Genomic DNA, 18,045 nt, shown 5'->3' on the forward strand with positions numbered 1-18,045 from the left:
AAAAAAAAAAATTACTACTGCAATGGAAAGGTTTTTTTTTTTTCTTATGCTCAACGAGTGCCGACTGAGGATACAACTCCAGTTCATACACTCACCGAACATGAATGTAGACTGAACCAGCAGATGTCAGGTGTCTGCATAGAAAGATTTTATTTGGCGCACCAAGAGGCTAGCCGATAAAAATGGGTGCTACTCTGAGCAAAATCCCCAAAAATAGCCGATCTCGACTTGGCACTAACAGTGGCACACAGTATCCATTTTACTTACTAGAGGGTACTCAATAATTATTTTCAGCTACCTAATCAAACTAAATATTCTTCCCGGCTTGCTTTTTAGGAAGATCTCTAAATTTGCGGGAACTATTAAGACAACTGCTAAAAAAAGCAACGACAAAACCAAAAATTGAATTTGCCTGCTTTCCAATAGCGCAGCCTCTATCGCAGGCAGACCTGCAGAATAAGCAAGCAGTCTAAGAAACAGGGTACGTCCTATATATGTTTTTCTTTCGTGCTGCAGAGCAAGGGGCTGGAAGGAGGTTTCACGGCATCCATTTTTCCCAACCAAATTTATTGCAATCAGTTAAGACAAGTTCGAGCAGTGAACTTGTCCTTGCCACTGGCATAACGTTTTAGTGTCGCCCGTAGAGACTCAAATAAATTTCTTAATAAAAACAAGAAAGACCAACCTTCATTGAAAAATCTGCAACTTTTGCAAAGAAAAGTCATCTTGACAAAAGTATGTGAGATAGAATTTTACAGTGCCTATTCGTGTGCTTCAACAATTTTGAGACAAAAAGAAAACGCCTGAGTATTATTAAGGGAAGAACAGAAAGGATGCATACCTACAACAGAAAAATTTAGGACGACCACGGGCAGGAAACGTTGATGAGGCTCTCGGAGTGACACCCTGTAATGGGCCTTCACAGACCAAAGAACAAGATCCGGTAAGAGCTTGCAGCCATGAGGTGCTTCGTACCATAAAGTTCCAGAAACAGCTGCCATTAAAAGTAAAGTGCATTATTTCATTTCTCTGCAGAATCGAGAGTTTAATAGCTATCATGCATTCATTAGGCGATATTGTCATGAATGCGCCGACTTTTCAATGCAGCGCTACATCACCAAATTTTTAACCGTGCCAGGCAACACTAAAAACCGCACTTCCCACATGATGTGTTTTTGAAGGCAATATTCACAACACACTTGATTTAGAAGGTGCCTCAACTGTACAAATGCATATGAAGTAAGTGCACTCGCCAAGCCTGTTCTCCTCAGCTCTGTCCAGGTTAAGCCGAGATAGAGTATAGAAGTACACGCTCACTGACAGAACGAGAGGGGCAAGGAGAAGTCTCAGTTGTGTGCCACCAGCCCGCTTGCTACCTTTGATGATATTTCAGCATTTAATGAGCCTCAAGTGAGCACATCCATTCGAAGTGGCGTGAAAAGTACAACCGCGTGCTGGAGGACGCCCAGCCATTCTCTTGTTGTCTTCGGCTATAATACATACTATTAGCAGGACATCTTTTTAAGTAAGAAAAAAATTATTGCAAATATGCAGTCCACCTATGACCATAGTACAGGATTCTGGTAAAGATAACAGTGTATGCAAATTGCTATCGAGCATTTTCCAAATAACTGCTCCCGCCTATCGGAATATCTACAAATATTGTGCGTGAGGGGGTTCATGACTGAGAGGCTAGAAAACAAATCGCTCACAATGCTTGTCTGGCCCTTTCAAACATGCGGGTACATTCGTCGCAAATCCCTGATTTCTAGTCAATTATTTTCTTTAATTAGCAAATCTTGTTTACGCTTGAGGTAGATCACTGATATGTGATTCCCCCAGACTGTGCCAATCCCCCTTCAAAACAGGGTACAAGCTGCAATTGAACTCTGTTGGGCTGCGGCACGCGTCAATGCTGCCTGCTTCAGAGGAAGACCACTGTTCGTGAAGAAGACGGCATCACAGAACGTACAAGCAACAACGTTTAACGAACTAAAATAAAATTCATATTATTCAATAGACACAGATATGCTCACAAAGTTACGATACCGTGATTGTTGTGGTTGGTTCTGCTCTTGCGTAGGAACAAAAGTGGCCTCCTCTTTTCCCCGATGTACAGTAAAACCCCTTATCATTGTGGCCCTATTTCTTCTTGAATCGGTCACAAGGGACATAATGGCCGCCATTAAATTTTTCGAAATTAAAGGCTGCAAAAATTAAGGGCACGCGAACATTAAGGGGTTGATAGTGCTTCCGTTTGGCACATGATGTTATCATTTCAAGGAAGCTGAGGTCATTGTTTGAAGAAAAAATTGGGCTCTGCATAAAACTCCCTTCTCCAGGTTAGGCACGCGAGGTTCATTTGGACTACCTTCTGGACACCCGCGTGCGCAGCGTGCGCAGAGTCGATCTCACTTTCTCCTCCATCTCGCGGTACTGGGCCTCCCGCAGGCACGGGTTGAAAGGGTAACCCTGCAACGAGGGTCCGCAGCGCACGCGGGTGGAGATGACGAACTGGACGTCGGGGTCCACGTTGACAAGGATGTTGCGGTCTCCGAAATTCGTGGTCGGGAGCTTGTCGCCCGCTTTGAAGCCGCCGTGGTAGTTGTCGATCATCGGGTTGAACAGGTCGGCGAAGAGCGTGTACGATTCGGCATCCGGCGTGGACAGGCCGACACCGCTGTCGAGGTTCTCCACGCCGGACTCTATAATATCGAGCAAGGTGGCTCCCATGGTGGTATTGCGAGTCTTGAGCCTTTCGAAGACATCTTTGGTGAGGTACTGCTTGAGCAGTGACTTGCAGTCCTTAGCATCCTGGAGCTTTTTGAAGCCTGCATTCAGCTTGTCTAGCGTTGCCTGGTCGACCATGTTGCTGCATGAGTTGTGACGACAACGGGAGTTCGACGATAACCAGCCGCCGTTCACGAACGGCACGACCGAGTGCTTGAGAAGCGAGAAGTTTCTTTTGAAGACTCTCATGTTATCTCGAGCCGAGTCGGGTGGGCTATAGCTTCGACCTTTGCGGCTGTAATGACTCGGCCCCGTTTCGTGGTCGTCTGATTCGCGACGTTCGGTGCTATTGTGTCGTCTTTCGGCCGGACGTCGCTCTTCGGCGGATCGGGCGGCTTTACTTCGTTTGGACGTTCTGGGTTATAGCGGGACGAACGGAGGACCGTACGATGGTGGTGGAACTCCGAATGGTATCTGAAGTACGGTCCAAAGGACCTTTGAAGGGGCGTGAATTGGAGAGCTTGGGGCGTCGCGACGACTGGCGGGAAGAACGGTGGAAGCCGACTCTGGCTTTTGGCGCTCTGAGCTTTGACTGAAAAGTTCTGATTCTCGACGCCTCCGTTGGAACGGGAGACGTTCACTGTGGTCCTGGTGTTAGCGTCCACTCGGAGGCGTGATACACTCGTGGCTACGGCGTTGGCAGAGATGTGCTTGGCTGCTCGAGAAGGGCTGTGCCGGCCGCTTCTCTCTCTGCGGCTCTATAGCGACCGTGCCTGCTCGCTGGTATCTGCGCTCCCGGCGCCCTCGGAATACTATGGTCTGAGCACCCCCCTGTCTAATACCCCGTTCGGGATCGTTGACTTCCGCTCATTCAGGGTGCGTCCTTGGAATGGTGCTGGGATGTCGGCCGGCGGCAGTCCTTGTGGGGCTTGTGGCTGTCGGTCCCAGCGTGGGCGGGAAGCGAACCCCACGAGGCTGTGATGCTCCATGATGCACCACGTCGCAGCCTCGTGGGCTCAGGGACGTGGCTGTGGGTGCTGAGGAGGCGGCCGATGGCTGCGACTGCGGCTGCCGGGTGAGCGCGACCGGTGGTAAGAGGACCATCGCGGAGGTGGGTGGCGTGGCCACGACCACGACTGGCCTGGTGGCATGGCTGCAGGTCGTCAAGGTCAAGAAGAGGCAAGATTGGACAAGATGGAGACGTTATTACTTAACTCTTAACACTCTTCGCCGTGGTTATAACTTTCAGAACTCTTCGCCATGTTCAGTAAAGAGGTTTCAAGTTATTGATGTTAACAGGTTCCACGACTGCGCCGGTTAAGGGGCACAGTATCTGATATGCTAGGCGTGTAATTCCCGTATCGTCAACGAATGGCCCGTCCCATCGTTTGGCGAGGGAAGCTAAATCCTTGGCTTGCGTTACTGAGTGGGTGAGTGCGTTGGAGAACCAAATCTCCGATGGGAAATTCGACGTTTCTCCGGCCTTCAATATATGGTCTTCATTGTTGTGATTGGGCTAGTTCGATGTTCCCCCGGGCAATTGTCACTGTATTTCGGATATTATCCCAGAGTCTTTGCGCAAACATTGAGTGTGATTGGTGTGGGTGAGCATCTGGGGCAAGTTCTATTTTGTTTCCCATGGGTACTCCTAGTTCCCGACCAAAATTCAATCGTGCCGCTGTGAATCCCGTGGTTCGGGTTTTTGTGGTATGGACAGCGAAGGCCGTGTCTGGGATATAAGAGTCTCAGTCATGGTGTTGGTTAGTTTACAAAATTTGCATTGCCCGGAGTTTGCAATTTAATCTTACTCTGATATTGACCTGGTGGTGATAAGGGGAAGTACACTTGTATTTGATACCGAGAATCTCACAACAATTTCCGCATACAGTGCTGGTGTAGTAAGTAGCCTGGTCTGTTAAAAGGACAGCAGGATAACCAAACCGGGAAAACGTGTCTCGAGGTTTTTGCCCATATCACCTTGCACGTCAGTTAACGCAGGTGGGGATCGCAGTACACCCCCAATGACGATATTCGAAAGCGGTTCATAGATTGGACCCGAGCATTGCGTGGGCACTCGATTGGGGCTCGGGATAATTACTAGCTCGAGAAACATTCGGGTAGGGGGCCCATGTCCAATCGCTGCAACGACGGCAATAGCCGAGCCACAACAATATCTGGAACTCAGCGCGTGTCCTGTGCTTTGCCAAACCCAGCGCGTGGCTGTGATCAACATTGGCGGCATATAATCGGCTCCAGATCTTGTGGCCGCTTGTTCTGGCTGCGAGTTGAAAAGGTGAATGCTGCTCGTTTTCCTCTAATTTTTTCTGGGACTTCTATTGCGTGGGGTGAAAAACGAACGCGTGTTTCATAGGTCATTAACGTCAGGGATCCGTTCCATGTGGTATTTGCGCAAAGTACAAAATTTCTTGCACCGTTCCTTTAAGCGCGAGACCCATGGACGGCAGAATCGTCCAATCCGACAGTTTGAGACACACGCTTCCGACCTTGCATGCGACACGACGATCCGTTCGGCTCCGCCCAGGAGATCGAACTTCCAAGCACTCCAGCGGAGGTCGGCGTCATAGATCTCTGGTCCCAGATTGACGGTTTAGCTCGCACAAGCGAAGTTAGGAGCTTGTTCTCGCTAGCGCGTGCATTCTTTGCCGGGACCATCTTTTCGAATGGGTCAGCGGGATCCACGCGTCCGGCTTTCCGTCGCCCGTCCCGTTTTCTCGTTTGCCCCGCCAGACCCGTACCTCATCATGACGTTCGCGCTAGCTGTGCTGTCATTGGCTGGACGCTTCCGACAGTCCGTCCGCCGTGCGAAACTATCTGGCACGTTGGACGCAAGCCGATCGCCGATCCGACGTCTGAAGCGACCAAATTTTTCGGATCAGCCAGTCGTATTGCCGGATAGGACGTCGGATCGGATGGATTTCTCGCGCATGTGTCTCGCGCTTTACTCTGTTTCGAGATATTGTTTTGACGTCCTCACGCGCAAGGTAAGCCCTTGAGTTCACTTGCAAGGCACATACGCTTTGCCGCACACCCGCGGGCGTGCGTTACTGCATGAGCCACATATGAGGAAGGATAGATCTTTCAGCAAGGCCTTAAAAAGACAATAGAAAATTGTTTTCTTTGTCAATGAATAATGTTTTATTAATCACAGATGACAAATCACAAAAGTTGAAGACCAGAAAATATATATTATTACAAGGCAAAATATTGCACGGTCGGAAGAGGTCGGTGTGAAAAATGAAAGGAAAAAATGAAGAAATATGAAATGGCTTGAGTTTCCTGAGCCCAGTCTTTGCCAAGATCACTGGCTGAAACTTATCGTTCGCGAAGTGAACCTGACAATAAATGCAGCATCGCATATTTTTAGTTGCCACCTGTGAAGCATCGCTCGCGGAAATATGTTGAACAACAAAATTCTGAGTTTCTCGATCGTTGGTGACTCTTCTTTCACTGACGCAATATGCTCCTGGTAACACTACAACCCTCTTTATTCTAGTGGCACTTCAGTCTCTCATGAAGTGTTCCTAATTCTGCCGACTCAGAACAAGCGAGCGAGTCAGCTTTCATTAGCAGATACGCGGGAAAAGACGTGCCAAAGTTCTTCGTGCCGGTAATTTTGTTCCGGGTTTATCTCGTCTCAAGCTCTTATTAGTCGATTTTCATCGGCGAGACCGAAAGAGACAGGTAATACGATTCAGAGTTTTACAATGACTTACCTGGCAAAGTCCCCCGCCGGAGGCAGTCGAAACTTTTCCGGCCGATCCGCTTGAGCCATTCGAGTGTTTTAGTATATCATTCAGTCACTCCCGTCGCGCTATCCGCTAGCCGCTACGACCTCCGTTCTATGTGGCGTAGCGAAACCACCACGTTCGCAACCCTTTACGGACTACAGCGTTACGAAAGCTAACGCAACGCCACTAGCGGATCTTTCGGGACACTAGACTCGTGTAAAACAGTACTCTAAAGCAATTCTTCGCAATAACTTTCTTAACGTCGTTTTCTAAATAGAATATTTTGTTCTGTATTGAATAACGTGATCCTCGTTGCTTCTTTTGTAAGTAAATGACTATTATGTTTGTAGTTGAATACAACTGGGGGACCAAGCTGTCGAAGCTAATAAGATATCAGTCAAGCGCCAAAGCCACCGAAAAAAATCTCTATAAATATTGGCAATTACTGTTGCTCCCCTGTTGTGCTGTTCACCGAAAGTGAAACGCCACGGAAATCCCTCATATTTTCCTGCTCGCTCGCTTCCTTGGTCAGTTTTGTCCTCACGATAAAGCGGCCGAGCAGGCGGCCGCACCCTTCGCTCGCAACACCACGAACTGCAAAGCTACTTTTTTTTTCTGTGGCCGTATTTAGCATGTTTGCCAAGGAGATTAGAAGGGGAGGAGGGGGACGGGGCATGACATCAGCCGTGTAGCCTCCACAAGCCATGCTCGTCTTCCTCCTTACCCTCCTCACTTATCGGGCGAACGTGACTACAGCACGTGACCATCTCGTTGTTGATGGCTATGGGTAGCAGGGAGCGTGGTGTTGAAGTGTTTGATTTATCAGCCATCACACCTAGAAACTGTGGCCCGCGCCCAGCCGACCGATTCTACAGCTGCTGGGCTTCGTCATGTACCCTCAACTGTAAAGTAAATGAATTATGTTTTCACAGAGCATTACCATCCTGAAAACGATAGAATTCAACCTAGAACACCAGCGCTGTAACGATTGCCTGTTGGTGTGTTTTGGATAATGTACAATGCATCTGCGGGGAGTATTCCTTTTGATCTCCGCGCCACTAATTACTACAGTGGCCAAAGCAAGATAAACTATATATACACATGATTGCGTAACTATGTCGACCCGACAGGTTGGGCCAGGGCCGTACACAAAAAATACCTTCGGGGAGGGGAGGGGGGAGCATATGATCGGCCTATTATTAATAATAGCGAACAACTAAATGTTTCACATGCACCATGGTCGAGACTGATGAAGAGTCTCGTCCTCTCCCGCAATATGTAGGGTTGCTGCTTCGCTAGACCAAGAAGAGGAAAAAAGAGGAGGCCAGAAAACAGACAAAATAGTCTAGCACGCTGGCTGCACACCAGACGGCCGGCCTGCAACGTCTCACTCGACACATACACGTCGTTGGGTGCGCTGTCAAGGCTAGTGGTGGCGGCGTCTTGATGGCTCCGTGGGGAACGTTCAGGAAGGAAGGAAGGATACAGGGAGAAAAGGAACGGAGTAAGGACAGGGGTCTCCAGGTTGTCGATGAAAGAATAACATAGGGGGCCTACGACACACACACAAACACACACACGTGGGCGCATGCGCACGCACACGCACACACAAACGCACGCATACATACACATGCTTCCAGCTTAGGACAAAATTTATTTATTTTCCAAAACTTCTCCCCAGTAAACATGGCTTTGGTGAGAGGCAAGCGGGGGTAAGAGAACATGAAAAATATATACACTCCGTGCGACGCGACTGGCGCGCCGCCGCGCGGCCGGTACCCAAGGTAGGCAGTGGGAACCCCAGAGAGAACGAAACCGAAACCACGCCGCGTACGTTGGTACGCATTGAAGTCGGAGTGGTGCGGTTGCGCTGGGTTCACAGCATGAAAAAGCTGCCTGTGCTGCGTCATTAAGTGCTTCAATAGTTATGCAAAGTATCTCGTGGAGACAAAGTTTCACAGTTTTTCACCTCGCCGATGTTTTTTGGTACAGCGACAACGATAGAGCCGTGCCGTACGACGCGAGAAATTTGGTGTCCCGATCATGTCTGCCACTGTGTCGCACGGCTGACATATTCTACACTGCCGCTTTGCGCTCTGCGTTTGTTTTCGTACCACTAACGCCTACATGTGTCAGCGCAGATGGGACGAACTGAAATGCCATCCCACACTCGCGGGTATGCAGTGCCAATTTCGTTGGAGGAATGCCCTCCAAAGAAGTTTCGTCCCCATCGTACGTGTCGATGATATTTCCGGACAAGTATGGCACGTAATCTGTACTTCATGAAGAAAGATTCTAACGGTGAAAAAAAGTGACAAATATAAATCTAAGGAAAACAACAATGAAACTCGGAATCACTGGAGAATCGGCGTTTGGTTATGGAAGTTTATGTGGTGTGCTTTCTTTCTTGATCAGCCTCCTTTTGGATGTGGAAACGCTGACACCCCGAGTTCTCTAGACAACGTTTTTTTTCTCGGCTTTAGAGCGACCTATCGCAAAGTGGTCCGAACTGGAAGTACCGTCCACTGGTCCCTTCCTACTTGTAAAGTGTGCACCTCCCACGATGAGTGGTATTATCTGACAGCCTTTTACGGTCAAAGCCATGGTTCCGATTTAGTTACGCTGCCCAAACTAAATTTCCACCTGGTTTCGCTATGCCAACTATTTTTGTTATAATAAGTGTTGTGCCAAGTGACGGTCATGTCAAAGTACCTGTGCATCGAAATTCAGCACCTCGCACAACAGGTTATTACACAACAGCTGACCGCAAAAGCCCTTGGCGGCCAAACCGTGTGTTGGCCGACAACTTTGTTTTCTCGGCTTTGGAACCACCTTTCGTAAAGTTGTTTAAATTGGAAGTACAGTCCACTAGTCCCTTCCTACACCGAAAGTCTCCACCTCCCCCGACCAGTGGTATTCTCTTGACAGCCTTTTCATGGTCAAAACCGGTTCCCATTGAGTTACGCCGCGCAAACCAAATTTTCACCTCGTTTCCCTATGGCACCTTTTTTTGTATAATAAGTGCTGTGTCATGTTACTGTCAAGTCCAAGCACCTGTGTGCCTAAATCTGCACTTTGAAAAGCCCGCCATAACACAACATTTTGGGTCCAATATTGGATATACCGTACAGCTTTATTTCTTTATTCGTTAGAAACATAACTTTCACACCTGCTGTCTTAATGAAACTTGGCACACTTCGTGCACAAACTTAGTGAACATCTCACTCGCCTCCAATATCATCGTTCCAGCAGTCCTACGTTTACAGCGATGAGCGAAATTAATTTCCCACTGAAAGCAATTATGGGGGTGGCCGTCTTGCTTTTCGGAACATTGCTCCAACTCCTTTTTTGATCGCAACTAGAGAAATTACACCTAATAACGACTCAAACTCAATGTATAAGAAGTGGAGAACAGCTAAATTCCCTTTTTAGGTCTGCCCCAGCACTCATGCAACGTCACCCTCAACATGTCGGCTCAAAAAGCAAAAGTTTCGTCCGCGCGTTTTTCCGCCGCCACAGCTTGGCATGCGAAAGGGCGCCGCGGGCTGGTGAACGCGCCTCACGGTCGAACGCCAGCTCCTCCGCTAGCGGCGCTGCGCGGGTTTTTCAAAGCGCCCCTATAGTTCCCGCACGGAGTGTATACAGCCATACTTGACCCAGATCCCTAACCGCAGCCCCGCGCATCCTCTGCAGGGTCCCGAGACGACTCAGAACCCCTGCGGCTATAGACCTTTGTAGAAATCCCCTCCTGCCCGCTGCCATGTTTGTCTGCTGGGCTGTGAATCGCCTTCCAAGCATGCGCTGTTAATCTGCTGTGCGGTATATCGGACACTGCGCACGCCTCCACAGCTCAGTGACTCAGCATTTTTTGCCCACTCGCTACATTCGAGACTGCCGCAGGAAAGCTCTATAGAGCTCGGAAGGAATCTCCGTCATTCTCTTTCCATCCTCTTTTCACCGCGCGAAACACCGCATACCCCCGGCGGGCTCCCCAAAGCCCCTCAGGCGCCGCACGCAAGCGGTGTTTTAGGAAGTTGGACTAACGAACAGAGAACCGATACGAGCTTCCCTCAAACGCACGTGTTTATTGCTAGAGCGAACATTTCCTCTGTGTCACCTTATAATGGACTGCAGAAGGCGCTACAAGCCATCCCAGCCAATCCAGCTCCGAGTGCCACCTTACCCTCTGTGCTGTGCTATGCGAAATTCAAGGTCATGTGATTCTCTCTCAGCTCTCGATTGGTGAAGACGGTCTCTAGCATCCGCTACGGTCCACTGTGGGGGTGGAACGGAGCGTGGTATGAGGTTGCGGAAGAGAGTTGCCAGGGGATCTGCTGACAAGCGGGATGGCACGCAGGCGTTTGGATGAGGGCCGGTCGTGGCCGTATGCATTGCGGTTTTCGGGGCGCGGGGAAGACGCGCTGGAATTCGCGCGGCTCTGGTAAGCAGTAATAGTGGACACGCGCACCCCTAACAGCATTGCTGGAACTCTAGCGTGTCCTCCACTGGGTCCCCCGATCCAGTGACTGTTGTGAAATCGAGACCACCCCGGGCTTCTTTCGAAATTACCCCTCCCTTCCCCAGCCCCCAGTGAAAGGGGGGGGGGGGAGCGGCTCCAACATATTTCGGGGGGGGGGGGGGGGTCCAACCCCCAAACTTTCCTCCTGGATACGGCCCTGCCCAATACTTACGCATATTTACGGCGATGATTTCCGCGCTCGCCTGCAAATGATAGCTGCGCTCTTATCGCTCTCATGTTATATCACACTACAATACGTATGGTTTTTTCTTTTTGTTACGTCCACTATGCAGGTCGTTCACTGGAACGTTTTATTGCGGTCGAGGCAAATCGAACCAGCTCAACTTGACTCGAGGTTGGGAGATGTTGTAATGACTATTGGGAGTGCACGGAGCACATCACGCTCCATTTTGATTGGGTCCAGCCACCGCCGCGACCAACGGCCAAAATGCATCGTTTTCGCAGTTTGGCGACCGTCGGAAATCTAAGAGAATTGTTGACCGATCCCTGTTATTGTAAAACTATATGTGTGTTAGACGTCCAGGGCTTACCGGTGAAAGGTAACCCCCGCTAAAGAAAAGCCAGTCCGAATGCGGCAGCCAACCACGCTGCAAGCGCCCATCCCGCAGCCGGCCGAAAATTGTGTCCCGACGACGCCAGGCCTTCGTTTTCTCCGCCGCGATTGCATTGATTGCCCTGATCGTCCCGTGCACAGGTCCCGTGTACTATCGGGGAAAAATGAAATGCGAACAGAGGAGCGCGTGGCTCGCGGTACAGGCTGCGCCGCCTGCAAGCCAGCCTAGGGGCGAGGGTGCGCGGCCTACTTCGACTTGTTCGCGACTCTCCAGGCCCGTTCACACTCTTGCAACCGAGTACGACCGAGAGAGACCAAACCGGTTTTTAAGCCTCTTGCGATCTCTTAGGACCAGCTCCGCTCAGCGCATCTGGTCCCAAGAAGTCTTTCTCGGTCGTACTCGGTTGCAAGAGTGTGAACGCGCCTTCCCTCTGCGCTCTCCAAGCTTCAGCAGTGCGCCTCTTCGTGCGCTGAAAGCTATCACCACTATCTTTGCTGGCTCAGCGCGTGCGGTGCAAAGAAGCTCGCCGCACTCGCCGAGCAGGCAAAGATAGCGGTGACAGCTTTCAGCGCTCTGAGAGGCGCACTGCCGAAGCTGGGGGAGCGCCAATCCAGGGGCGTGAACACATCGAAGTAGGCCACGCACCCTCGCTCCTAGGCTCACTTCCAGGCGGCGCAGCATGTGCCGCGAGCCACGCGCTCCTCTGTTCGCATTTCATTTTTCCCCGATAGTACCAGCAGCGATGTGTTGTCTGCTCGTGATCCGCCTCAACCACTTGTTTGCTTCGACGTCTAGCCTTCGATCTGAAAAAACATACTGGACGGAGCCCGCGCAAGCCTGCAAGGAATCCTAGTACAATGAGCCATCCATCTCGCATGTGACATGTCACGCGCACCAATTGCCAGAGAGATCTACGGTCACGTTGGCCACAAAAATTGTTTAAACTTTCTAGGCTTCAGAAATATTGCAACGTGCCCCCTCCTATTATTTAGAACCTCCTTCTTGCTAGCCATAAATCGCTACCTGTTGCAGTCGTCGAACGGATTTGTCGCGGCTACTTCTCGCAGCAGCAAGATATAACCCAACCCTCAGAACCACGATCGCGAAGCACGCAGACCGGACTGGCGTGGCGTGGCGGCCATCTTCAATTGCGTCCCTCGCTGGCTTTCCCAACCCTTATCTCGCCAAGACTCGTTCTCACGAGAGCCACGCAGGCACGCCGCGCTATGCACTTCGCTATTTTGGTCTGATAGCGCGCCTCCGCTAGCCTCCGCAGCTCCGCAATGTTTCCGCTAGCAGCGCGCATGCGCAGTAGTGTCGTCGCTCTAGCATATACACCAACCCATGTTTGAATGAATGGATGGATGAATACGGCTGAGCCCTTTGGATCGGGCGGTAGCTTACGCCACCTAGCCATTTTGTTTTAATATTTAAGCTTAGAATATTTAAATCTGAAATATTTTACAAACAAATTCACAAATTTGTTTGTAAACAAATTTGCTTACAAACAAACCGGAGCGCCCCTAGCGGACGCCATCGGCGCTGCGCATGCGCGATGGGGGTGTGGGCGAAAAGCTCGCCGTCGCCCATAAACAACCATTGAAATGCTACGTTGTCGGCGTCGGTGTGAGTCCCCCTGCCCTTTTTTGCGTTCGAATTGTTGATTCTACGTCTCTCTGGCGATGTCTGACTATCTTGGGCAGTGTCAGCGAAATCACCGAGGCTCGTTACGCAGCAAAACTTCGCGTGAATAATGTGAAATGTGGCGATTCATTCCGCGTGGACGCCGCAGTATGTACGCTATTGCCTGATTCGCATAATGAGATTTCGCTCGCAATTTTAAGTCGCGACGCCGCTCGGGCTGCAAAAGCGTGAACCGTAGCTGAGATGGTCGACGTCAGTACTGAAAATCGCAAGCAGAATCGGACTAAGCGGATTAGGCATCGGTGATGGTCACTGGTAACAATGATAATCTCCTTGTATAGACCAACACGCGGCCCCGACGTCACGCAGCTGCGGTGGCGCTGTCGACGGCACGGCGCGTGCGCACACGCTTCACTCCTTCCGAATTTGGTTTCTGCGCATGCGCAGTGCCCACACCTGGTGTGGGCAAACGCGGGCTTGTTTGTAAACAGCGTGTCGGTCTATATATTGTTTACACCGAGCTTGCTTACCAACCTTCAAATATAAGTCTCTTGAGGCCTGCACTTACTTCTTATCGCAAGTACCGGGCCAACATTTCGTCTACGAGCCGGCGTCGTCTAAGAGGGCACACGACAAGCAGAAACGTTTGAAACAGCAGACGACATTTCGAACGATCAGGCGGTTGTTTGAACTTGAAGAGCTACTGAACGTAGTCCGCAGGTGGTCCGCACAACTTGGTGGGTTTCTGGCGTTTATGTTGGAACAAAACATATAAATCTCATGACCACAGGTATCCGTGAATTCAACCCAAAGTGTTTCCCGCCCAAGCAATCGTTGTCCGACGGCGCCTGCTTTTCCCTTTTCACGGCACATATCCAGATTCTCGGCCGAACCGAACACGTGAAACTGACCTTCAAACCTTTCTCGACACTTTTGGTACGGCTCCAGTTGAGGCGTTTTGACGAGAAGGCAGGTTTTTGTCTGGTTCCTTTCAAAACAACGCAGGAATACACGTCTGGAATGGGGTCTTCTGCCCACAGCCCCAGAACGGAAGTGCGACCGACGGGTCACCACCGCGCCGTGACGTCACAGAGTCGAGTTCGTGTATAGCGTAGCGGGAGAGCCAAAACGAGTTACTAAAACACAATCGTGTTCGTCGCTGAAGATCATTTTTTCCCTTCGAGACGGCAAAAACGGTCTTCTTTCGCAATGTTGTTTGTGCAATCCTATGCATGCCATGATGGCATCGCGTTGTCGTTCAGATCCTGGTAATAAAAAAAAAAGCAAAAAAAAACAAAAAACGGCCGGGCCGTAAGCAACGGAGCCACCGCTACGCCTCACCCAGTGACGGCGTTGGTTTCTAGCAGACCAGCGAATCGCGCGGGATCATAAGAAGGCAACGGTCACGTGTCGCGCCCAATCCAATTGAAGCGTGGGGAAAGAGTACTTTTGAGAGGGAAAGGGCACGGGTTAGAAAAAATTTCTCTTCTCCATTTCAGACAATGTTTTGCGTTACCTTTCAATCTCGGTGGACGCTAGCGGCCCAAGTTTCAAGAGTCAGTTTCCCAACCCCAGAAGGCAACGCGCTGCCTCGCCTCGCCTCCCTCTTTACTTTGGCTACATGATGAAACAAGAGAGCAAGGAATCTCCACCCGTCCGTCGTTTTCGAGAGAGTGTCCCATAATGCATCTCCGCGCCGGCTGAGGGCGTTGCGAACGACTTCAAGAGGTATTTTTGATGTTTTTTTTAGCACTGAATTGATCACACAGAAAACAAGTTCACGAATACGCATTATTTTATTTCAATCACGTACTGCACTTAGGGGGGATCCGCATCAATGTTGACCGCTCAAAAATCAAAAAACCGCAGCAGGAATCTTGAAAAACCCATGAACACCAATGGAGAATTCAACGCTGTACAAAATGACTTAAGTTCTGTTTTGACTTGGCGGTAAAACTTGGTTTGGGGATATTTACACAGCGTGATGCTTATCAGCCTGGTTTTTTCATGGAGTTACGTTAACACAACATAAAGATCGCTAAAAAATCTCGCCGCCTGCAAGACGAGACAACTACCGCTCCATCGGCTACACCTTTGTCTGCCTTGTGCTCACCGCTGAACCTAGGTTATTTATATTGAAAAAAAAATAAAGAGATTAAAGACTTTATATCCCGCGAGAAATTACGCTAACAGAACCACAGAACCACCACATGTCCCATCGCCACACATAAACCGACGTCCGCCCGCTCGCCGGCTCCCCATCCCGGGGAGGGCGATTTACGGAAGGAGTGAGGGAAATTCGAAGAAAGAATAGGGAAGGGAAGGTGGGGGGGTGACCGAAAGCGGAAAAATTCGAAAGAAGGCGACAGGGCAGGAGGAACGACGAACGGGTTATCCGCCAAGGTCGTCTAGCCCTAACTGGAAAGCTCGGGGCGCTAGAACGTGATCTCGTTCGGAGAGCTCAGCGAGGGAGAGAGAACGTTTACGTCTAAGCCCTTTGCGGCGTACGAGACGATTGTATAACCTCTCTTTCAAACCTTTGGCTGTGAAACCCTAAGGCGCGCGTGTGCTCGAACCTGGGCTAACACCCACCGCATGCACGCCGATGCACCCAGACTTGCGCCCGTTCCTTCAATAGAGTAATTAATTACAGTTACAATTGCTTGGCCTAGAAAGTAATGGATTGCCGTTACAAATTCCTCCCTGTAAAAATAATTCGATTAATTACTTCGCGACGTTTGCGTTACTCCAAAGAAACACGAAAACACGTTATGTACTGAGTGTTTGAAGAGGAAAATTTCGGGCCCCATCAAAAATAAAACAAAAAATGCAACATATGCGGTACTATGTACGCGTCATTTTAGGCTAATATTTTCAGGAGAACGAATCTATGAAATTATAAAGGACTTAAACATGTGCTCAATATAACGAGCCTTGCGCTGTATACAAGCATGACAGAACTAAATTCCATGAACATGCGACGAACTCATTTGGGTGGTGAAGGCATGCACACCATTCGAATTATTTTAAGTTTGGAATCGGCGAGCTCCAAAAACACTATTCCTCTGAAGATATGATTTTTCTATCTTTGCAGCACGTTGACCTAAATAGGGGCTAATTTGCCCACTAAATCGGACTGGCTGTGAGACCAAGATGCGGTACTCGCCTCTGGGTACATTTCAAAACTCCTTTTTGATGAAGGCTGCTATCCGATCAAATGACCCACTTGATCTTCTTTCTTCGTCACCGAACTTGTCAAAATCAAGATGTCACACGAAAGATCAATGCACAATACCTCAGCTGATCTGATTCTTCCGTTTATAACTTATTTAAAAAATCACTATTTTCAGTGAACAGCAGGCTCCTATGTCTTTCACGCGTTCCCTATTGGAAAACCCCAATATAAACAGCGTATTATGGATATTGGTAAACAATATCTTTTTATTGTATTGCAATACAATATAGACAGTGTATTGGAAAACATTACATTTATTGTATTGTATTACAATAAGGATTTGTTATGGGATTCCAATATCCATAATACGCTGAAAATATTGGAATCCAATACCGTATAAACCCTTATTGGATCCCCATGTGTCGTATGGGGATCCAATAAGGGTTTACGATTCCAATATACTCAGCGTATTATGGATATTGGAATCCAATATATTATATCGGCTACCAATGAAACTATATACGAGTTGGAATATCACGTTCAGCGCAACATTTCTCTGCAACGCAGTCTCTTCTTGTGTGTATTTCTGAGTGATAAATTAAAAAAAATGTTGCTGTTGTGAAATTGTGAATAAAGAAGCAAAACACTGGACTTATCCATACCAAATATATTTAACATATTCCTGAACTGGAGGATCTGGCATTTACTGCAAAAGAAAGTTAATTGTTTAGGACTCTCATTCAAAAACTTGATGTTTGAAAACAGAATGTGAAATCCTCACCTTAATGAAAACAGCACCTGCTAGCTGTAGTTATATAGAAACTGCAAAATAAAAATTTGTGATTAGTTCGCGACAAGTAGCAATCCTTCACCAAGCGGGTAGATTCAAAATTATGTCTGCGTTTGATTGTGGAAAAATAAGCTTCAATGCCACTGCCACAGGTCATTCTGAACTCAGTCAATTAAATATACGTATCCTCTCTTCTGGCTTCACTATTCCTGCTTCGCACCTAACTAGAGTATCTGGAATGCTCACCTTTGAGGAAAAACGAACTGGTGCTTGCTTGCTTGTAGGCCGTGGAAACTGGAAGAGAGATTTGCGGTTAGTTGCGTCCAAGTAGCAGTTACTTTGAGTAGCCACGTAAACTACACTAAGTCTGAAAGATTCAAAATTACATGTGCGGGACATAGATATCCTCTTGCGACGTAACTGGGCACGTGTCAATGTCGCCCGCTTGTATTACAGAAAAATAAGCTTCAATGCAGGAGCTCCCAGTCGTTCTGAGCTCCGTCAATTAAAAATGCTGCACCGGTCATATGGCTTCAGTATTCCTCCTTCGGGAATCTGGAATTCTCACCTTTGAAGAAAAGCAAACTGGGACCTGGTGACCTGCTGGCTCTTAGGCTGTGGAAACTGCCAGAAAGATTTGCGATTAGCTGCGTCCAAGTATCAATTTCGTTGACCACCCACCTACAGCACACTAAGCCCGATAAATTCAAAATTACATGTCCGTGACATAATATGCCTCTTGTGACAAAACTGGGCACACGTTTTGTCGCCTACAACAACACTGAAGCCAGACAGACAACAGGTACGGCACCTTTAATTGACGGAGCTCAGAACGAGTAGGGACGCTTTCACTGAAGCTTGTT

The 18,045-nt window shown here is 48.9% G+C and overlaps 1 protein-coding gene and 1 pseudogene across 1 annotated transcript; one reads left to right on the forward strand and one right to left on the reverse strand.

Moving 5' to 3' along the window:
* Nucleotides 1–2,367: 2,367 nt before the first annotated feature.
* LOC115317510 (arginine kinase-like) lies at nt 2,368–2,868 on the reverse strand. Its single transcript, XM_040210853.1, has one exon. The coding sequence runs from the start codon at nt 2,866–2,868 to the stop codon at nt 2,368–2,370; it is 501 nt and encodes a 166-aa protein (XP_040066787.1).
* A 914-nt stretch (nt 2,869–3,782) lies between these two features.
* Nucleotides 3,783–18,045, forward strand: part of LOC115317509 — a 30,525-nt pseudogene continuing 16,262 nt past the window's right edge.

This window comes from Ixodes scapularis, unplaced genomic scaffold (genome assembly GCF_016920785.2).
Source record: "Ixodes scapularis isolate PalLabHiFi unplaced genomic scaffold, ASM1692078v2 PGA_scaffold12__126_contigs__length_90152505, whole genome shotgun sequence".
Classification (NCBI taxonomy): domain Eukaryota; kingdom Metazoa; phylum Arthropoda; class Arachnida; order Ixodida; family Ixodidae; genus Ixodes; species Ixodes scapularis.